This window comes from Caretta caretta, chromosome 5, assembly GCF_965140235.1.
Source record: "Caretta caretta isolate rCarCar2 chromosome 5, rCarCar1.hap1, whole genome shotgun sequence".
Taxonomy (NCBI): domain Eukaryota; kingdom Metazoa; phylum Chordata; order Testudines; family Cheloniidae; genus Caretta; species Caretta caretta.
The window spans coordinates 25,170,796-25,194,167 of NC_134210.1; the positions used below are offsets into that span (position 1 = coordinate 25,170,796).

Below are 23,372 nucleotides of genomic sequence, written 5' to 3' on the forward strand. Positions count from 1 at the left end.
GGGAGGAGGTATTGTTTCATGATTTCTGTGTGTATATAAAGTCTGCTGCAGTTTCCACGGTAAACATCTGATGAAGTGAGCTGTAGCTCACGAAAGCTCATGCTCAAATAAATTGGTTAGTCTCTAAGGTGCCACAAGTACTCCTTTTCTTTTTGCGAATACAGACTAACACGGCTGTTCCTCTGAAACCTAGTTTTTCTATGTTTGTGTAGCTTTCTTATGTATGTAAAACGGAGGCTGCTTACTCATCACCCCCTTGTGGCCAGGAGTTGCTTTGCAGGCACATGTCACCAGATGCAGGCCCCTTAAGCACTCCAGTCTCTTGTGTTTAACAGCACCTGCATCCAGAGTTGGTTTATTAAGATTCAAACATTCCTCAGAGTCTGTAGTAGCAAATGGCTCAAACATTAGAGTTCCCTAAATAAAGTCCATAATACAAAAGTTTATATTTAGCCCTGGTTCTTTGTTTTTCCTATCCAGGCCCTTCAGTATGTCATTATACTCAACTCAAGGACAATTAAATATTCTTTCATTAGTACAAATTTTTTGCAATTCCTCTTTTAAATTTTTCTGTATGGGACTTCTGAATTCCAGTTTACTCAAGGGTAGTTTTATGTCAGCTTCCATTTCTTACAAGTTTTTAGCTGCTTTGTCTGCCGTTTCATTCCCTATTATCTCAGTATGTGCTGGGATTCAAGCTAATTCTTTATCTATCTATCTGTACTAATTCTGTTATTAGAAATATAGTTTCATTGATTAAATCACTTGACATTAAATCACTGAGACACCCTTTTTTTATCACCATAAGGCTTGAGATTGAATCTGAAAAATTTCCACAGCTGCTGGATGTATCTCCCAGATCTAAGTTAGTGGTAGCATAATGTCTACTAGTTTGGCTGCCATAACTGCTTCAAAATTGGATATTCTTTTAAATATACTAATTCCAAATTTGTTTTTTGGACCCATCTGTGTATATTTGACAAAATCAACTCTACTTTTCATCCATATACAGGTATACTTCATTTTTAATAGCTACTGTCTCTTTTTTACCCTTAAGCTTATAAAGTAAATCTAAATCCACATTTGGACATTCAACTTTTCATCCATAACTAATTTTCCATGACTAAAAGTTTTAATGTCATTTAGCTTTTCCTTTCAACTTCTGCATCCACGTTTTAACTTTTGAGGGAGAATGCAGTCTATATACCACTCTCCCGCAGGAAGCTCCTCCTGAGTGGCTGGAAGAAAGGGGAGCCTTGCCCCACCCTACACTATAGGGCTCTTGATCCTTCACCCCTAAAGGAACAATGTCTTGGGTTTTCTCCCTATCCAACTGTCACATTCCAGGGTGCAGTCCAGTGAGGGGTTGTGTCACCATCTGCCCTGAAACCTCAGGTGCCTCACCGTGCTTTGCTACTGCAGCTCCCAACCTGGGTCACTCACAAACAACATGCAGGTCCCACCCTGGAACCTGCCAGCACACTCTGGCTTCTATCAGCCTTGGTCACCACTTGCAGGGTGACCCCAACACACTCCCAGTCCAAAATTTTCCCTCCAAAATGGTGTTCTGCACTGTCCAGTCCTTTCTTGGACAGTTCAGATATTTTAGGTCCATTTCCTCCATCCAGAACAATATCCAACAGTTTGCTACTTTAAATGGAGTTACCCAAAAAATTCAGTTTGAATACACCACCAGATTAAAGTATAAAACAAGTTTATTTAACTACAAAGAAATAGAATTTAAGGGAGTATTAGTTTTATAAAGCAAAGTCAGAAACAGTTAAAAAAGAAATAAAGATAAAAAAAAAGAAATAAAGATAAAACTCTTTCAGGTGCTAAAACTTAACAAGCTAGACTTGGTTCAAGGTAAAATCCTTATCACATATTCCAAACAACAGGGCTGACTAAACTCCAGGTCAGGCTCCCTCCCAAAGTCATATGGCTGTTTATGGGGTTTTTTTGTTTGTCTTATTTGATGAAATGAGATAGAGAGGTGGGTAGGAAGAGAATACCTTGGGGTGTTTTTTGCCCATCACTTTTATAGTCCAGTCACCTTTGAAATGCATTTTCCTGAGGATTATTGCTAGATAAAGTTAATTCCCACTGTGAGGCTGGAGTTTTGTGGTGAAAGAGGTTCCATGCTGTTTGCTAAAATGTCGATTGGTCTGTTTCTGCCCCCCTTTGCCAAATTATGGCCACTTGACAGGTGATTTTCCCATCAATTTTGATGACACCTGACTAGAGGCATCAGCCTTTCCTGTGCGTTTGAGAAACAGGTTTATACGCTCCCCAGGCTTGTCTGGTAGCCTCACGTCAGTCATAATTTCATCTTATATTCATAACTTTACATATGTTTCTATATAGATTCCACCATGATATTGTTGACCAGTGAGTTATTTGTTTTCAAATGATACCTCACAATGGATACTTTGTACGAAGATTATAATAGTGTATAGGGTGTGATTATCGGGTGCATTTGGTCACACCCACTCACTCCCTGGCAGCACTTCCTCTCTTCTGCTACCAGGCCATTTCCTGACCCTTTGTTCAATCCAGCTCCTGGGAACAGGGTCTTGTGACCCCCTCCACTCTTAAAGGAATAATATGTCCCATAACATGGAGGTTGCTTGATACTAGCTAGTGACTGCTACTCCAGTGCAAATAAAGAATGAATTCAATCATAGGACCGGTTTCAGAGTAGCAGCTGTGTTAGTCTGTATTCGCAAAAAGAAAAGGAGTACTTGTGGCACCTTAGAGACTAACAAATTTATTTGAGCATAAGCTTTCCTGAGCTACAGCTCACTTCATCTGAATGCATCCGATGAAGTGAGCTGTAGCTCACGAAAGCTTATGCTCAAATAAATTTGTTAGTCTCTAAGGTGCCACAAGTAATCATAGGACTGTGGGTTGTACAGGATGGGCTTGTTCTATTAGTGGAATAATTGGAGGTTCTAAGCAACCAAAACCAAGACATGACAAATCTTTGATCTAATAGTATCTTTAGGTAAGTGAGTAAATTTGCAATCTGGTTGGCTGCTGCTAGCCAGTGATGCATGGAGAGTATTATGATGAGGATGCCTAGCTGTAATTAGACCTTGTCTATACTACAAAAGTGAGTTTTGTAATGATTGCTAAACTTGGTTATGGCTCAACTTTGTTACAAGAGAAATAAATTAACTGAGTCCTTGCAGATGCAGGTTAGCTCTAGTTATACAAACTAGGCCACACTCTGATTCAGCCTATTTGAGCTGCTGCAAAGTTCAATTTCAGTTGTTTACATAGTGTAGACAGGGTCACAGATGTCGGAATGGAGGATTATGCCTCTCTGGTCTGTCTCATGATCAGTGACTGCACTGATCAACAGTAACCAAAGACAGCTGCTCTCTTTAAAATCAGGTTATGCACACACGATAGGCTGATTATATGTATACTTCTACCTTCCATAGAATCATGTCAGGACAAAACTGCACATACTGTACAGAAGAATGACTTGCTGGAGACTGAGTGACTGCTGAGCTGGCTGCGTGAGTACCATGGAAACAGCTGGATGTTAGATGTGCTGTGGGAACTTGTCTCCCAATACTGGATCAGCAGGTGTTCTTAAAACCTCCTTATTACAGAAGTATATTTATTCTCTCTCCCATCTGGCAGACAATTGAGCTAATCCCTTCCTCTGCACTTAGTTTTCTGATACCATTCTTAAAAAAAGGACTACAGAGTGTGACTAGTGCAATATCTTTAACAGTGGCAGGCCAATACCAGCTACCCTTAAAGAAGGTGAAAATAAACCTGCAATAGGCAATTAGAGAACACCCAGTTTCTAGTACAAGTTAATTAGAGGTGGGTGACAGGACAAACAGCCCCAAGCTGTAGGACATTCCATACCTTTTGGTTTTAACCTTTTACTAAAAATCCAGCCAGGAGACGGGTGGGGGGTAAAAGGCACCTGTATAAGACAAAGCCCCAAATATTAGGGGTGCCCCTGTAAAATCAGGGCATTTGGTCACCCTCTGCCAGGGCCCAATCTCTATTAGCCGACTGCCAGGGAACTGTCTCCCCCCTGACATGCCGCCCTACCAAAAGGCTTCTACCCGCCAAGAACCTTCATCCTCCTAACATTCCATCCCCCCAACGGCCTCCCACCCACTACGTAACATTCCACCCCGGCCCGCCCCGGTTAAAAGGTCTCCCGTGGCCCCACCCCCTGCCCCTGTGGCCCCGCCCCTGGACAGCTCCCTCCTGGCCACGCCCCCCCCCCGGGTGGTGGCCTAGTCTCTTTATGGCCTGTGCGCTCCTTCCAGCCCCGCCCTGTGCGCTGCCGGCGGCAAGGCCGGCTGGCGTCCCCGTCGCGCGGAGCCGAGGCGGCTCCTCGGGTTCCGCGCGCCGCGATGAAGTGTCACTACGAGGTTCTGGGGCTGGCGCGCGACGCCTCCGACGAGGAGCTGAAGCGGGCGTACCGGAGACTGGCGCTGCGCTGGCACCCAGGTACGCCGGGCTCGGGGCCGCCGTGGCTCGCTCCTCCAGGCCGGGCCGCCCCTTTCCCCGCGCCGGGCCCGGCCCGGCTCCCGTGTCCCATTGGCCGAGCCCGGGGTTCCCGTCGCCTGGCCGGGCTGTTGAGGCCGCGCATTGCCACCCTCCCCCCCCCCGCTTGAGGCATCGCTCAGGTATGTGGGTTCGGGGCGGGGCGCCCGGCGGAGTGCTACCATCTCACGGGTACGTCTCCTGGCTCACCCGCCAGCCACGTTTCCCCTGGTTTCCTGCTGCCCCCTCATGCTCTTGGAAGAGCGTTAGTAAGCGTGTGGGCAGGGAGGACACGGGCTTCCCGGGCCCCTTCCCCTTCATCGCTGCTTTAGAGGGCCAGCCTCGCCCTGAAAGACTCCCTAGCTCGGTACCTAGCGGGCGTACAGGTAGCATCGCAAGTCACGGAGGTTAAGGCCGGAAGAGGCCCCCAGATCTACACTGATCTCCTGTATATCACAGGCCACCACCGTGCACCTGCACACTAACCCCAGCAGCCGAATTTGAACCACAGTAGTACAGTCCCCAGGAGACTAGACTGTTATGTGCCACAGGCAGAGAATAAGAGGGACCAAGGTGTGCCAGTATCCAAGGCCTCTGCAATGACAGGGAATTGATTAAGTGAGATACATCTAGATTATATTGGCAAGTGTCCCATGCTGCAGAGGAAGGCAAAATCTCCCCAAGGTCATTGCCAGTCTGACCTGTGGAGTAATTCCTTCCAGACAGCACATAGGATGACTTTTCAAAATATCTTTTGTATTTTTCCTGTTTGCGTTGTGCGCTCAGTGTCACTTTATGGATAGTCAGTTTCCCTTGTTTGCATGGTTATGTCAGCCTGTTACAGGGAAGAGTAAACTTTCTTTTTAAATAGGAAAACTTTATTCTAAAACCACAAAAGTTGTCAAGAAGACTCAGAGACAGGTGTAGTATCTGAAACTATTTTGTAATTCTTATTGAAATTGACATTGTTCCTTTAACTGTTTGTTTATGTGCAGCAGTATCACTTCAAGTTATACTTAAATATTAATTCTCCAGACTTGTTCTTAATGTGGCTGTTAATTTGGCAGAGAGATGGTTGAAGGAGAAACGTTAATGAATGATGAAGCCGGATCAGCAGTTGTATTTTAGTCAGTTGTGGTGTACCCAATACATTCAATAAGGGCCTTGAGTTGTCCTTCTGAATTGACTTTTTTTCTTCATTTGTCTGATTTCCTAAATAATTACTTTGTGACATGAGCCCCGGCTATTGCTATGATTTTTATGGTTTAATTGTAATGACTTCTATTGCAGACAAAAATCTAGAAAATGCTGATGAAGCAGCAGAACAGTTCAAATTAATCCAAGCGGCATATGATGTACTGAGTGATCCTCAAGAAAGAGCTTGGTAGGTAATATTTGTCTGCCAGTGGGGCAGAAAAGACAATCTAAGAAAGGGCCTGATTCTGCATTCCTGTTTTAGGCAGGACTCCCATTGAAATCATTTGTGATTTCCTTGTGTTGGTAGTCTGGACTGAGATTTTAGAGGATAACAGCCAGATGAGTTTCCTCTCACTAGTAATGATGTATACAACTGTTAGGTCCCAGGTTTACAGCTACAGAACACATTAGTTGTATTCTTGTAACAAAGAACACTTGAAATCACCTTTTAAAAACTGTGTTCCTTGATCGATTTGTTGTGTTTTTAAATAGCTTTTGCTTCTGGTTCTCTCTCAGGTATGAGTGTCCCAGGTTTATAGTTGCATGCACCCTTTTTTCCCTCCTTGGATAACTATGAGCTGCTTGCTTCATATGTTTAGCTACTTTTTCAGGAAGCACTATTTCCACTTTTTCACGTACTAAAAGAACAAATGGCATACACTAGCATAAAAGTGGGGAGGGCCTGGAGAATGTGTTTAGAGATCTGTAGAACCTGTAATTCACGTTCTTGGAATCCTTAAGAAACATCTTATTCAAACATGTTAGATAATTTTCTCCCAAAAGAATTACAGTAAAAGTAATAGGTATTCCATGAACAACTGGAAGGTCCCCCCACTACCTTGGGTTTTCATCTCTGTGATTGTCTTAAGTTATGTGTGTTCTTGGTGCTGTTTTCTGCTAGGTATGATAACCACAGGGAAGCTCTGCTGAAAGGAGGGGTTGATGGAGAGTATCAAGATGACAGTTTGGATCTGCTGCGCTACTTCACTGTTAACTGTTACTCTGGATATGGTGATGATGAAGAGGTAATGAACTGATTCTCTACTGAGTCAAGTTAAAACTTAAAAAAAAAAAAAAAAAGCGATGGAAGTAAATTGGTGCATTGATACACCATTCTTAAAATTACTGAACATAAGTAGAAAAATGTTTACGGTAAACTTTAAAAAAGGGGGTGGGGGAGGAAAACATACATTGGATATTTAGTCAGTTTTAAATGTCCCCTTAATCAATATTGCTGTACAATTATATAACAACACTTTACATATAATACATCCCCAGGCGCTTCGCTTTCACTGGGCAATCCTATTATGCTGAGATGTTTCACAAGTCGGAATGCTTTAGGATATAAAAAGCAGCATTATGCCAGTGATCTGGGGTATGCACTTGCTGCCATTTAACTTCCAGGTGGAGTTTAAGGTGTTGATATTGATCTAAAAAGGCCTAAATGGTTTGGAACATGCCTGCCTGAGAGATTGACCATCTCCCTGTGGTACTGCCATAGCTGCAGTGAGCTGGAACACCCTTAATTTATAATAATGGAACTGCTGGTAGACAGTTCGTGTTTTTGGAATTCTCTAGTCCAACACAACTGCCTGGGTCACAATGGACCCAATATTTGTATTAGTTGATTATGATTTTTTTTTTTTAAATTTTAAAAATTGGAAGGGCTCCTAGAGCCTGGCGTAATCACTTATTTTGGTATACAAAGTCTTTATTTTGACTTAAAACTGTTACTGTAGAATTTAAATAGTGATCTTTCTCTGAAGTTGATCATTTTAATTCTTTAGTTGCATAGGCATACAATTAATTCCTCAGTAACAATGGTGTGTATTTCAGGGGTTCTTTGCAGTCTATCGTCAAGTTTTTGAAAATATTGCAAAGGAAGAGATGGAATATATATCTCAGGAAGATATTGAAGAATTCCCTACTTTTGGATACTCTCAAAGTGATTATGATAAGGTAAGATATATAATGTTTAGAAGTCTAAACTATTTGTTACACCGTAATATCTCTAGGAATTGGGGCTTAATCCATTTCCATTTGAAATCAGAAGAAAGGCTCCCATTGACATTTATTGAGAGTTGAATCTGGCCCAATGTGTACATAAAGCCTTCCCTGCCCTACCAAAAGCTCTTATTTAATGCCTTGTGTATACTTAAACCTTTCGCCAATGTACCTATACTGACATAGTTAAGTGTCAAAACCCCTAGTGTAGATGCAGTTATACCAGTATAAAAGTGCTTGTATCAGTATAATTTATTCCTGTTCAGTGATGTGAAATAGAATACACTGGAAAAAAGCTCCTTATACTGGCATATTTATGTTGGTTAAAAAATCATACCCATTACTGGCTTAGTTATAGCAGTAACATTTAAAGGTGTAAACTAGGCTTAAGAAATAAAAAGATAGATTTAATTCTTGATGTCTGATTGAAACCAGCCTTGCCAGTGTTCTGAAATGCTATGTATTACAGCAAGGAATACCTGAAGATGTGGTAACTATTTATTAATACAAAATACGGTCTCTTTTATAATTTTTCCTTTTTGTTAAACCACAATAACAAAAATAAAACTTGCTGACTGCATAACATAAAATACCCAAGAGATAGTGGATAACCAACAATTGTGACTTCTACTGAACTCTCCTGCCATCTAAGGCTTTTCATGGTGATACCCCCGCTTTATATTTCCATAATACTCCAGCTGTTCTGTCATTTCTCACTTCCTCTCCCAGAGGCTGATCCTTTCATTCTGCCATGCCAACTATCTGTAACAACTGAAAATTTCCCTTTGTAAAATTCTTCCCAGAACCTACTAGCATGTTTATGCTGCATTAAAGCAGTAAACTGGCAATCAACTCCCTATATAAGCACTTAAGAGCACTGGCCCTAAATACATATTCTACCCTGTTCCTTCTTGCTTTTACCTCTTTGTAATACTTCCTCTTAAAATTTAAATATTATACTTTTAATCAGTCGAGTAATTTGTACATATTTTGTACAAATCCGATGAAAATTAGTATGAAAACAAGGACAAAATACTCCAGTGAAGTGTGATTTTCAGTAACACTATTTTCACTGTGTATACTGATGTACCTTCTAGCCGCCTGTTCAGAGACATGTACTCTAAATTGCCCAAGATAATCAAAGTCCTAACACAGACTATTAGAGAAAATTGTTTATGAAAGTCAGTAGAAGTTGGAGACAAATAGTCTGTTACAAACTGGACTGTGATAAGGGGCCTTCAAGGCTGTGAGTAAAGTCATGGGTTGGCATGATGAGCTGAAAATTGTAGAAATGGGAGGAAATGTTTATGGATGAATCACCAAAATGTTTTGATGGAATGAGGTTGACACATCATCTTTGACCTTGTTTATCTGGGGTCACTAAATGGAAACTGTGGGAGCCATGGATTAAAGCAAACAATTTTTAACATTGACTGCCAGTGCTACAATTTCCTGGGACCTTGAGATCCATCATGACATTGTTGGGCCTTCATCCTGATCCTGAAAGGCATTCTGACCAGATTGGGCCAGAAAGATGGAACCAGGTGATATGTCGCTTTCAGCAGCCTTGGCTAAAGCTGGTGTGAACCTGGAGTGTGAACTTTGGGTGCCTGTTGTCACCCCATTCCTCTGTCGCTGTCCTCCGCCTTATTTCTCCTCTTTCCTATCTATCTCTACCTTCTGTTTTCTGAGAGTTGGACTTAGGTGCAGTCTTGGCCAGCTTTCTCAACACTTCTGTGAACCTGTGGCCGGAGAGACCAGCTAAAAGCAAGGTCTTAAACAGCCCAAAGCTGGTATGAGTTAGCTAATAAGAGTGGCTAATAAGACCATGTGCTAGGTCTGTGTTTCTCCATCAGCACGGTTGCAAGTGAAAATCAGCACCTGAGACAAGCTATATTTTTTATATTTGCTATTTTTCTCTCTCCCCATGTGAGTCTTTTGTCTTAAAAGAGGAAACAGCATTGGTCTTCCAAAAGCAGCAGCAACAATTCAAGAGCATTTAAACTAACCTCTTCTTGCTACCTCCAGAAAGGGCAGTGAATACCATCTAAGACTGTCATAGGGAAAAGCCCCACTTAAATAACTCTCTTGAGGGAAGAGGAATATTGGATATTGCCACAATAAAAGGCTTAGTGATTTTTCATTTCAGATGCTTAAACTGTGGGAGGTTTTCTGTTTTTTGTTTTTTCCATCTCCTTAAATGGATAAAAAGACTTTTTTTAATGGTGGTAGTTACAGTGGGAGTTGCCAATAGTATCTTTACAGGAAAACCTGGATGATGCTTAACTGGTTACTATTGTAACAGTGAAGAGGGGTTTTACTACCATCTTATCCCTTGTTAGGCCAAAGACCTACCCCCTTACTGATATCACAGGCCAATGGCAGCTTTTTAAAATTCACTTCATATGAACTCGGCTTCAGTAAAATTTTAAATCTTTTTCCACATGGAGAAATCCAAGATATTTCTTACTAAGGCATGACATCTGGATTTAAAAACTTGCATATGGAACTAATGGCATACATTAGAGATGGATTAAAAATTGGCTCATTGACAGATCTCAAAATGTACTTGTTAGTGGGGAGACATCAATGAGTGATGCAGTTTTCTAGCAGAGTCCCTCAAGGATCAGTTCTTGGTTCAGTGCTATTCAATATTTTTATCAACAATTTAGATATGAAATCTTTGCTGGTTACATTTGCAGATGACACAGATTGGTCGGGTAATAAGTAGCGATGAAGATTGATGACTGTTATGGAGTCATCTGAATCACCTGCTTAAATGGTCCACAATCAAACAAAATACATTTTAATTCAGCTAAATGCAAGATAACACACCAGGGAACAAGAGTGCAGTTTACACCAACAGGGTGGGAAACCGTCTTGGACAGCAGTCACTCAGAAATGCAGAGGCTAAAAGGGCTAGTGTGATCCTTGGATATATAAAAAGGGGAATAGGGAATAATCTTGCTTTTCTACATAGTGGTGGTGGTAAGGCCAGTAGTAGGATACTATGTCCAGTGTTGGTGTCTGTGTTTCAAGCGTGTGTAAATACCAGAGAGCGTTCAAAAGAGAACTACAACAATGATCCAGGGTTTGGAGAAAAGAAAAAAAAAAAGAAAGCCTTACGATGTGAAGCTTAAGAAACTCAATCTCTTTACATTAAGAGAACGTGAGAGGTGACTTGATCACTGTGTATAGGTATATACACACACACAAGATATCTGATTAGTGGGGGCCGTAGATGCAATTTTCTACCAGTGAGGGTAGTTAAACAATGGAACAGTTTACCGTGAGAAGTGGTGTATTCAGCACCACTTGGAGTCTTTAAAATGAGATTAGATATCCATCTAAAAGACCTGCTTTAATCCAGCTTCTGGAAAAAATTATATGGGTTGTGTATACAGGAAGTCAAATGAGATAAGGGTCCCTTCTGGCTTTGGAGTTTGTATATCTATGCATAATGACAGGTTTCAGAGTAGCAGCTGTGTTAGTTTGTATTTGCAAAAAGAAAAGGAGTACTTGTGGCACCTTAGAGACTAACAAATTTATCTGAGCATAAGCTTTCGTGAGAAGTGAGCTGTAGCTCACGAAAGCTTATGCTCAGATAAATTTGTTAGTCTCTGAGGTGCCACAAGTCCTCCTCTTCTTTTTGTATATCTATGAAAATCTAAATAGTCTTTGGTTGCTTTTTTTCAATATGATGTCTTACAACTTTTGCCAATTCCCTTTTTTCCAACAGGTAGTCCATCCTTTTTATGCTTACTGGCAGAGTTTCTGTACTCAAAAGAACTTTGCTTGGAAAGAGGAGTATGACACACGGCAGGCATCAAACCGTTGGGAGAAACGAGCTATGGAGAAAGAGAACAAGAAAACTAGAGACAAAGCAAGAAAGGAGAGGAGTGAACTGGTTCGTCAGCTAGTGGCTTTTATTCGTAAAAGAGATAAGAGAGTACAGGCACACAGAAAACTCATAGAGGAACAGAATGCAGAAAAAGCTAGAAAAGCAGAGGAGCTCCGGAGACAGCAAAAACTCAAACAAGCTAAGTATGTAAATATTGAAGGAAGCATTTTTGAAACTGAGAAATAATCATGGGAGATTCATATTGAGTCATATTTTTACCACCTGCAGCTTACGTTGTTTTAAAGAGTAAATGTTGGCATTTCTAACTTTTGTCCTTAAGTCTGAGATTTGAAGACTGAGCTGCTCATGGCAGAGACAGTCCTCCTTGTACCCAACACCTTGTGGGTAGTAAAGAAATATGAAATAAGTTTTAATAATCAGTATTTTATTGTTGCTAAAGTCTTCAATGTCAGATAATCCACAAGACAGAGGTAGCAGGTTGGCAGAAGGATGCTGAGGATAAGTGAAGCGGGTGGTGGTGAGAGTTCTGTTACTTTTTAAGGGGATCTGTCGTTCCTTTATCACAGAGTATTACAGCTGAGGGACATTTTGTATCCGTCATGGCATTGGTGATTAAAAGCCTTTTTTTCATCTGTTTGATTGATGTTTGCAACCATTTTCCTCGGATTTGGACTTTGGCTGTGTGACCTGTACCTTTTCAGTAATCTAATCTAGAATTCAATGTGCTTTGCATGGGACTATACTTTAAGACCACTTAAAAGCTACACTTGCCCAACTGCTTAGTAGTGTTGTTTTATGACAAATTTACTAACTAGCTTACCATCATGCCAAGAATATCGCACAATATAAACTTCATACCCCAATTTGTTTCTTAAACTTTGGGAACACTTTAGAACATGGTAAATTTTAGCTGTGGAAACAATGTACAGGACTGATTAGCGGTTGATTTAACTTGAGAGGAAAGGTGCTTCTCATTCGGTAGTAATCTATACCTCTGAAGATGAGGCGTTTATTAGCCTGTGATGATTTGTATCAACACCGAATATCTGCACGTTAACTAAAATTTTTGATATTCATTTTAAATGAAAGGAACAAACTTGCATAAAAGAATGAGCTGTTAAACTCAAACTGCTAGAAGGTAAATTTGGGGAAGGGGAAAAAGCCTTTTTGCCCTTCATTCCTGACCTTTCTCTCTCACTTTTGTCTTTCGCTCCCCACAGCTCAGAAAGAAATACTGTCCCTGGGCTAAGTGCAATATATTTTCTTTATATTTCAAGAGTGAATGAGGAGCAGGGGGCTGGGATTCTCTCACTGTAAACGCAAAATATATTCTTGGCATAAAAGCCTTGCCGATCTGGAAAGAGGCAGAGAAAGGAGCTTAAATATTTAACCACTCTTCTTTCCAGAAAATCCAGAGGCCCACTTTCATTGTTTTTGGATGTTTTTAGTAGAGTGGATTTTTGTTTTCCACTGAAGGTAATGAAGCCCAAGTGGTGGTTTTGCTGCGGGCAAAGAGCTTGAAAATTGAGTGCAGGAGGCAATTGGAGTGAAGATCTGAATAGCTGAAGTACAGCTGTTGAGGAGTAATTGTACAGTAGTTATATAAATCAGACCGTATTGGCTCAGTTTTCCAGTCCCTACAAAGAAACTGTAGTTACTGGTGTGTGTTGCATTTCGTTGAGACAAGACAGCTAGGGGGTTTCCTTCTTTTTAAATAAGTGAACATGACCAAATAATGACCCTTAAATAAAATACTGTTACCACTTAATTTTCTGGAATATAAAAAGTTGTTGTATTCTGCTTAAAGGCTTGGTGAGCAATATAAAGAGCAGAGCTGGATAACTATGTCTGATCTAGAGAGAGAATTGCAGCAGATGGAAGCACAGTATGAAAAGGAATTTGGAGATGGATCTGATGATGAAGAGGAAAAAGAGGAACAGGAGCCAAGAGAAGAAATAGATGGTAAGGGTCTGTTAATATATCTTTGATTTGATACCTATAAAAAGACCTTGCAGTTGTTCCATATTTGTATGTACATAATCATACTGCTGCATTTAAATCCTCAAGGCTTAAGTCTGGATTTGCTGCTGGCATACATCACTCACTTCAATTGAGATATTTAAGGAAAAAGTTTAGTCCCATAGTGTTCTGTTCTCCTTTTGAACACTTATCTTCATGTTAGTAATAGATGCTTATTTGTAGTTTTGCGGGGAAGGAACAAATTATTTAGGGAAAGAGTTCTTATCACTCTGCACACTTCAGTAATCCTAAAGGGCTTGAATGGGCATTGTTGTGTCTTTAATTACTCAGTATCTCCTAAGAATCACTGAGCCAATTTCCTTCCCCTTCCCTTTTCAGATAAACTGAGTGATGAAGCTGAAGATGCTGAATTTTATGATGACTTGTACTGCCCTGCTTGTGACAAATCCTTGAAGACTGAGAAAGCGTAAGTTTTTTGTTTCTTTGAAAAGCTTGGACACTTTCAGATTCACCTAGGTTATCTGGGCACCCAGTATCCATTAAAGTTAATCCTTTGTAATGGCATTTGGGCATCCACATGTTCTAGGTGGCTTTGAAAGGCTCAACCCCTTTTCATTCAAGTAGGTATTTTTATATTAGAATTTCCTACTCTGAACGCTGAAAGGAATTAACCATTGTCATTGATCAGAGACCTTTATATGTAAATGAAACAAAATTTGCTTAGAGAAACAATTGCACGATTCATAGAATCTAGTAATTATCTACTGCTCTTCATAGAATGAAGAACCATGAAAAGTCAAAGAAGCACCGAGAGATGGTAGCGCTGTTACGGCAACAGCTGGAGGAGGAGGAGGAGGAATTTTCTGTATCTACAGATGACAAAAATGGAGTGAATACCAAAGAAGATGAAGAAATGGAAGAAACACCCAAACAGAAGTACCTTAAAAATAGATTGCTTACACTTACTATAGCATTTGTTAAAGTTAGGATACATAATAGTGGTCTTTATGAGGCTCTGAAATAAGGCCCTGGGATAGGCATATGATCACATCAGGACTTATTTAATTGTACTGCACGATTTGTTAAAATAGCTGTTTGCACCAAAGTCCCAACAAAAAAGTAGATTTTTAATTATATCATTGGAATAGACTGTTGTAGGACAATGATCTCCCACTACTTATCTTCTGGCTTTATAGAAAGTAAATGTCAAGGCAAAGCAAAGATGTTAATATTTTGAAGGAGGAGACCTTGTTCCAGACAGAGTGTTGGTTGTGTAGGTACAGCGTTGTCTGTCAGGCATTATGACTAGCCTAGAAAACTTGTTTGCTTCAGTTAATTGGAAGCTAGTTTATGCAAGATATAGCATATTTTTAAAAGCTGTACTATGTTTATGATTAAGCTGGTTTCTGAATGTCCAGTCATTAAGGATCAGGGTTTTCAGATTCAGTTTGAGCAAGAAATCTATAGAGATGTCACTAAATACCCTAAACAGTGCACAAAACAGCGAACTGTTTTCACTTCAGGACTCTTGAGAGTGTTGTTTTCCTAGCTATGACTTCTTGTTGCATTTGTGATACAAGTGAGATCAGAACCACTATTACTTAAAATGTAGCATAGAATTATTGGTTTTTGACCTTTGCCAATATTATATTTTAGAATCTAAAAATGCATTCAACTTTTACCTTTACAGACTCTCCAAGAAGAAGAAAAAGAAACATAAAATGATGACGGTATGGAGTTTATGCAAAATCTTTCTGTGGCTCTGTTGAAAATCTAAGGAAACTATGTAAGACTTGGTTAGCTATTTCTGTGGTCTTATGACCTAGCTTTCCAGTAGCCTCAAAAAACTGAGGGAATTAGGAATTCAAGAGACTGGGAAAAGCTGTTAAATTTATTACATCTAATCGACTGGTGTATTTCTCAATGAGTCCATTGATTTCAAAGACACTCTGAATCCATATCTGTTTTAACTTAGGTACTTGTATAACCCCCATTATTCTAGTATCTGAGCACTTCACAATCTTCGGTGCATTTATCCTGCCAACACCCCTGTGAGGTAGGGCAGTGCTATTAGTCCCATTTGACAGACAGCCTGTCTGCGCTGCGGTTTTCGATGTGGCTTGCCCATGGTTACACGGTAAGTCTGTGGCAGTGTAGGGAACTGAACTCAGATATCGTAAATCCTAGTCTAATGCCCTAACCACCGGACCATCCTTTCTCTCAATTAGAACAAGTTGCTGCCTTCCATTCAGGAAACTGTTGGATGCGTGTTGTTCAGAAAACCATCACTCAACTCTGACAATATGGCCAACTATTGTCCAATATATAATCTTCTATTTTTAAGATTGAGAGAGGCAGTTCGGAGTGCCAGAAGTGAATTGCTGCTAATCCACTGGCCCCAAGAGAAGCATAGTACTGTGCACTAACCTTGCAAACAGCACTCAGTAATCCACAAAATTCAGTAATCTGTACTGGGCCTTTCCACATCAGTGCAGATTAGTGAGGTTCTCTTGTAGCTCTAGTTTACTTTGTCTGAGTTTAGTAAAGTAACTAATGTATTGATTCTCCTTCTCTCTTCTCCCAGCACCCCACTTCCATCCAACACAATTCTAATTGTTACCCTTTCAGTGTTTAGAAGGTTGAGAAAATCTTCTATCTGGTTGCCTCAGATCTCCTTGACCCTTGTTGATCTGGGTAACAGTTGCAATGTTTTGGCTAAATTGGATACTATTAATTTAGGCTTAAATAGAGACTGGGAGTGGCTAAGTCATTATGCAAGGTAGCCTGTTTCCTCTTGTTTTTTCCTACCCCCCCCCCCCCCCATGTTCTGGTTTAACTTGGATTTAAACTTGGAGAGTGGTCAGTTTAGATGAGCTATTACCAGCAGGAGAGTGAGTTTGTGTGTGTATGGGGGTGGGGGGGATGTGAGAAAACCTGGATCTATGCAGGAAATAGCCCGACTTGATTATGTAAAGAGTTGTCACTTTGGATGGGCTAGCACCAGCAGGAGAGTGAATTTGTGTGGGGGGGTGGAGGGTGAGAAAACCTGGATTTGTGCTGGAAATGGCCCACCTGTTGATCACTTTAGATAAGCTATTACCAGCAGGACAGTGGGGTGGGAGGAGGTATTGTTTCATGATTTCTGTGTGTATATAAAGTCTGCTGCAGTTTCCACGGTAAACATCTGATGAAGTGAGCTGTAGCTCACGAAAGCTCATGCTCAAATAAATTGGTTAGTCTCTAAGGTGCCACAAGTACTCCTTTTCTTTTTGCGAATACAGACTAACACGGCTGTTCCTCTGAAACCTGTCAATGTTTTGGCTGAAATTTTCCTGAGGCAAACACCTGGCATGGAAAATTTCAGCCCGAATGCTTAAGTTTGGCAGTCATACTTCCCATTAGAAAACCTTGTTTTCAGTTGCTTATCAGGCAACTTTAATAATGGTCCTGATAGAATCACCTAATAAAAAAATTACCAAAAAAAAAATTTAGCTGTTTCGATGTATAGAATCCTAGAATATCAGGGTTGGAAGGGACAAGATCATTCCATCCTCCCTTCTTTATGCCTTAATGGCTATGTGCTATGGGTTCCGGCAGAGTCTGAGCTGTACCTCTTAGACCTTTGATAAAGACTCTTTGGCTCTCTTCTCTTCATCACAGGCTGATTCTTTCTCAAAATGTCACAGCCAAAACTTCAGGTCTGTTCACCTCACTGCGTCTCTCGCAAAACATCAGTGTAAAAACAGACATGCTAGATTTTCGTTGAGGCAAATTGTTTAATTGTTAAATCTGCAATTACTGTACACACAGTTGCCAGCTAATTATCTCGGAGCAATAAATACACATTTTTTCTTTGGACAGACGTATGAAGACGCTACAGTGGATGCTACAGTTGAACAAAAAGAAGCTGACAGTGCAGACCGGGAGGACAGCATAACAGAAGAATTGGAAAATGTTGGCCAAAGAAATACTGCTTCTGAAAAAGCAAGTGCTGCAGAAGCTGTAGATGAAGTTAATGAACCAAAAGGCGAAGCAAAAAGGTAACAGCATCACTTCGTTGCATTCTTTAATTTAATAGTCCATGTTTTAAAGGCCTGAATTTTCTCACCAGTATAAACTGAAAGCTACTCCATTGAATTTGAGTTATGGCAGAGTAAAACTGGTATAAATTAGAATTGGTTCCTAACTTGGCATTGGGTTTAGATTGCAAATAAATACCCCACACTTAACAACCAGTATCCAGACAAACCTCCTTGTTAACAAACATGGTAATCTTGTAAATAATATTTCTTTGTTTTGCTGTTAACAACTGGATTTTATAATGTCTTTACAGGGGAAAGTGGCAGGGGCACAACTGGGAGTTAGGCACTTAACTCATGTTTGTGCCTTTAAAAACCTCATTCTATTAACTGTGTAGCAACTTGATGAGTGGTTCTGGGCATTAATTATAACGATATTCTTCATAGTTATCCAAAATGTCACCACAGTAAGGCAGTAGTTCTCAGCCTTTCCAGACTACTGTACCCCTTTCAGGAATCTGATTTGGCTTGCATACCCCAAGTTTCACCTCACTTAAAAACTACTTGCTTCCAAAATCAGATATAAAAATACAAAAGAATCACGGCACAGTTACTGAAAAATTTGCTTACTTTCTCATTTTTACCATATGATTATAAAATAAATCGATTGGAATATAAATATTGTACTTACATTTCAGTGTATAATATATAGAGAATAAACAAGTATGCAGTTTTAGTTTGTACTGACTTTGCTAGTGTTTTTTATGTAGCCTGGTGGTAAAACTAGGCAAATATCTAGGTGACTTGATGTATCCCCGAAAGACCTCTGCGTACCCCCAGGGGGTACATGTACTCCTGGTTGAGAACCACTGCAGTTGGTTACAGGCAGCAATTTTGTTTATACTAAAGTACTCATTTTTGACTCCTCCTGTAAAATTAGAACTCTGTTTACTGTCTTAGTTTTTGGCTGGAGCAAGTGGAACAAAAGTTTTAAATGTTTAAAAAACAAGCTTAGTGGAAAAACTGTACAAATCATACATTTATGCATTTTAAATAGTAACTTACATGAAATATTCCATCAGTAGTAACTATTTAACATAAGAATGGCCACACTGGGTTAGACCAATGGTCCATCTATCCCCGTATCCCGTCTTCTGATGGTGGCCAGTGCCAGTTACTTCAGAGGGAATCAATGGAATAGGGCAATTGAGTTATCGATCCCCTCTTGTCCAGTACCAGCTTCTGGCAGTCAGAGGCTTTGGGATACCCAGGGTTCGTCCGTGACCATCTTGGCTAATAACTATTGATGGACCTATTCTCCATGAATTTACCTAGTTCTTTTTTTAATCCAGTTATACTTTTGGCCTTCACAATATCTGCTGGCTACAAAATCCCCTGGTTGACTACTGTGTGAAGAAGTACTTCCTTTTGTTTGTTTTAAACCTTCTGCCTATTAATATTGGGTGACCCCTAGTTCTTGTGTTATGTGAAGGGGTAAATAAGACTTCCTTATTCACTTTCTCCACACTATTCATGATTTTGTAGACTGTCATATCCCCCCTTACTTGCCTCTTTTTTGAAGCTGAACAGTCCCAGTTTTCTTAATCTGTCCTCATATGGAAGATGTTCAATACCCCTAATAATTTTTGTTGCCCTTTTTTGTACATTTTCCAGTTCTAATGCATCTTTTTTAAGATAGGGTAACCACAACTGCACACAGTATTGAACATGTTGGAGTAGTGCCATCATATATTTCTATATCATTTGTTTCCTAACAGTTCCTAACATTCGTTAGCTTTTTAGACTGCCGCTGCACATTGAGCAGATGTTTTAAGAGAACTATCCATGATAACTTCAAGATCTCTTTGAGTGGAACAGCTAATTTAGACCCCACCATTCTGTATGTAAAGTTGGGATTATGTTTTCCAATGTGCATTACTTTGCATTTATCAATGCTGAATTTCATCTGTCATTTTATCACCCAGTTTAGTGAGGACCCTTTGTAAACCTTCACATTAAGATTTGTATTTAACTCTCGAGTAATTTTGTATCATCTGCAACTTTTTCCACCTCACTATTCACCTCCTTTTCCAGATCATTTATTAATATGTTGAACAGCACTGGTCCCATTACAGAGCCTTGGGGGATCTGCTATTTACCTCCTTCCACGGTGGAAAGTGACCCTTTATTCAAGATACTGCACAGTTAAACACCACTTTTGCCAGTTCTCGTGTCTTTGAGTACTGTGATGTGCGGACACTTATATGGAAAATTTTATGCAAACAGTTTAGCAGCAGGAAGACATTCCTGTGAAGCTGTGTTGAAAGTTATGCATAAAGCTGCACATGTGTCACAGATTGTGTGACATTTGCAGCACCCGCTATGGCTGGCTCCAGGGCTGCCTGAGATCAAGCAGCTGCTGGGGCAGTTTGGGTATAGGAGGGGTAAGGAGTTGCTGGCATGTCCCTGCAGCTTCTAGGCAGAGGGGCCAGTGGGATCTGCTCACTGACCCTGCCCACAGGCACCACCCTCGCAGCTCGCATTGGCTATGGTTCCCGGCCAAGGGGAGCTGCATAGCCAGAGCTTGTGGCAGGGGCAGCACACAGAGCACTTCTGGCCTTCCCTACTGCTTGGAGCTGCAAGGATATGCGGAGGGAGGAAGGGAGACTGCCAGCCCCGCCAACCCTCCCCAGCACGAGCAGGGGTCCGGGGCCGTGCGCCACTACCGTGTGGGGGTTCTGGGCCACTGCCTGCCTCCCTGCCATCACTATGGGACCAGCACCCGTGATGCCCCAGATCACCCCCTGGCCCAAGTTTTAGTCAGGGGTATATAGTAAAAGTTCTGGACAGGTCACAAACAGTGGAATTTTTGTTTACTGCCCGTGACCTGTACATGAGTTTTACTAAAAATACCCATGACTAAAATGTAGCCTTAGTTATGCACTAAGCATTGTGGAGTCCTTACCTCACTTATTCTTCAGCTTTAAGGAAGTGACATGAATGCGACAACTGCTGCTTCACCTTCCTTACATTTTCATTGCAAAGCAAAGTTAAGTATATTTGCTTGCCTTGTGCTCCCTTTCCCAGTAAACCTGTAAGGCCCTGTGCATGTGCTTTTTTGCCCCAACCAAAACACTCAAAACGGCATGTCTCCTCTGTGCAGGCTGCTTCCAGGTCTAATGCCTAACTCCAGCTGTTTCAGCACTTTAACTGGTCAGCATTAAAAAAAAAAATCTAACAGAATTGTAATGGGGTAAAGTACATTTTATTTCCCCAACTTGTTCTCAAACAGTTGAATCAATTTTGCTCAGAACTTGTGCTTATGAATACAATAAAATTCACTTTTGGACAAATGCCAAGCCTGGAATATATATTTCAGTCCCACAGGCAAAAGTTTCAGAACATTCCAATGGTCTGAAATGGGTTAGAATGGAGAACAGTATGCACTTTTAACTACAGCAGTCACTTCCATTAGAATAACTGCACAAGGTGGGAGGGAACCCTCAAAGTAGTGAATCACTCACAAAAGACTATTTATTAAGCAGAAATTAATGGTGACCAAAAAACTGAACTGAAAATGCCTTAAATGGTAGTTTGTGCAAATTTTATTTTAAAAAAATAAATTAACTTTTTGGCCCATTTAGGTCCCAGTCCAGTACCTATTGAAGTCAGTGGACCATGAGATTTAAAAGCCTTAGTAATTTAAAACTATCAATCCTGCTGAATGTGTTCACTGAAAAACTTGGTTCAGTGTGACAAAGGTAATCTGAAATCTTAAACTGTCTTGTCTTTTCAGCATCCCTAAGCCTAAAGGAAAGAGAGCCAAGGATACAAAAAAATCTGTTAAGGTAACTTCAGAGCTTCAAGATAAGGTATGTGGAAAGTATTTCAAACTACAGAGTCTCAATGGCTGGTAAACAGTACACTGTCATAAAAACAAAAGTCTTTTGGTTTGGTAGTTTTCCAGCTCCTGACATTCTTCTCCAGTTCTCAAAAGCTGCTTTTCCCTGTGTGTTTTCATGTATTTGTCCATAAGACACTTCCTGTTTATGCCTGTTTACCAAAACCTAAGGAAATTGGATACAACTTACCTTTTCTTTGGAGAAAAGCTGTGTTTTGTTTAAAGCTAAATATTTCAGCTTCAGCTAGGACAGTCTTCTGCATACATTGATCTTGGACTAGATCCAGCTAAACTTAAATCTGTCTTCTGGCCTCTCTCTGTGTGGGTGTCTAGCTGTCAAACGAAAGAAATGAGCTGCTGCCATATGTTTGCATGGAACAATGGGGACCCACCGCCTAGTTAGCCCTGTTAGGCACGAATGCAGGTTTACTTTAAAAATAATGGCCTGGCTATCTCCTTAAACATATGTAGGCCATTACTATGAAACTGTTTCATAAGAACACAAGAGTGGCCACACTGGGTCAGACCAAAGGTCCATCCAACCCAGTATCCTGTCTACTGACAGCGGCCAATGCCAGGTGCCCCAGAGGGAGTGAACCTAACAGGTAATGATCTAGTGATCTCTCTCCTGCCATTCATCTCCACCCTCTGACAAACAGAGGCTAGGGACACCATTCCTTACCCACCCTGGCTAATAGCCATTAATGGACTTAACCTCCATGAATTTCAGTCGCACCTAGAGGCCTCAGCCAGGTTGGAGCCCCATTGTGTTAGGCAATGTACAACTATAGTGACAACAGATCAGTTTTAATATTAATTATTATACACATGCTGATGGATCTAGATTTGGATTTTAAAAAAAAAAAAATTTGTAAGTAGGTCTGGAAGGACCTGCTGATGATCATCTTCTGCCCAAAGCAGTTTCCATTCTTAATAACAGAAATGTACAGACAAGGAGAGTTAGAAATACATGTTGATTTTTTTAAAAAAATGCCATCACTCCTAGTCCTGTTTCTGAAATGCCGACTGTCACTCAACTTTAAACAAACACATTAGTATGCATAGTTTTGTTTTAGGGGACACTATGTTTCAATTCTTAGTCTTCCTTGCAGATCCATAGTTCATTTAGGAACCTATTTGGAACTTAATAAGGAGTGCTGAATAGAGCTTATTTGCCATAAAACACTTTTCAGATGTTCAAAAAGAGTTGGTGGTCACATTTTTCTGAAAGAATCATTCATGCTTATCCATTTCAGAGGTTAGCTCTTTGTTGAAGATAAATGTTGCTGTTTAATATGCACTCTTCCTTAGCCAGTAAAACAATAAAATATTGTTTTATTGTTTCTATAGTATCTACTGACATGAAGCATTGTATTTTTTTTCTCCTACCAGAATGAAGATATTCCTATCCACTGTATAACCTGCAATTGTGAATTTCAGTCCCGGAATAAACTGTTTGAACACTTAAAGGCCACAGGCCATGCAAAAGCAATGCAAGCACCAGCTGTAAATGGTGCCGGGAACAACAGAAGCAAAAAAGAAAAACGTAAAAACAGATAGGACTTCTCGATTGTTTTAAACTCTGTTTTTGGGTGCATATTTGAAAAAAAAAGTCTCTGAAAACCAAAGGACAGGAATCCTACAATCCAAATTAAATTGGGAAGCAGTTCTTGGGCCTGCAGCAATTTCAGTGTGGCAAAACATTTTTATCTTGTATTAAAAATTGTTTATTTTTTTTACCAACACTTCATTAACGACTGAATTTCATCTTGCTGTTAATCTTGAAAAAATAACAAATATTCTTAAAGCTGGTCATCCTAGATACCTAGTGGGACTTGTATGAATGGAAGTGTACAGTAGGAGGAAATAAATTATTTTAACACTTACT

General features: G+C 40.3%; 1 protein-coding gene across 1 annotated transcript; it reads left to right on the top strand.

Annotated features, from left to right (window-relative positions):
* Nucleotides 1–4,287: 4,287 nt before the first annotated feature.
* On the top strand, nt 4,288–23,370 carry DNAJC21 (DnaJ heat shock protein family (Hsp40) member C21). The gene is made up of 12 exons (XM_048850349.2): nt 4,288–4,485; nt 5,812–5,905; nt 6,620–6,743; nt 7,555–7,677; nt 11,462–11,766; nt 13,392–13,546; nt 13,943–14,030; nt 14,342–14,500; nt 15,255–15,294; nt 17,426–17,604; nt 21,380–21,455; nt 22,877–23,370. Exons 1-12 carry the CDS (start codon nt 4,389–4,391, stop codon nt 23,042–23,044), a joined length of 1,608 nt encoding a protein of 535 aa, XP_048706306.1. The 5' UTR covers nt 4,288–4,388; the 3' UTR covers nt 23,045–23,370.
* The last annotated feature ends 2 nt before the right edge of the window (nt 23,371–23,372 follow it).

What these genes read in the sequence shown, in the direction of transcription:
- DNAJC21 (XM_048850349.2), top strand. Translation starts at nt 4,389, where the DNA reads ATGAAGTGTCACTACGAGGTTCTGGGGCTGGCGCGCGACGCCTCCGAC. An exon ending in CAAAAACTCAAACAAGCTAA is followed by an intron (nt 11,767 to 13,391) that starts GTATGTAAATAT and finishes TTCTGCTTAAAG; the next exon opens with GCTTGGTGAGCAATATAAAG. An exon ending in GAAGAAACACCCAAACAGAA is followed by an intron (nt 14,501 to 15,254) that starts GTACCTTAAAAA and finishes TTACCTTTACAG; the next exon opens with ACTCTCCAAGAAGAAGAAAA.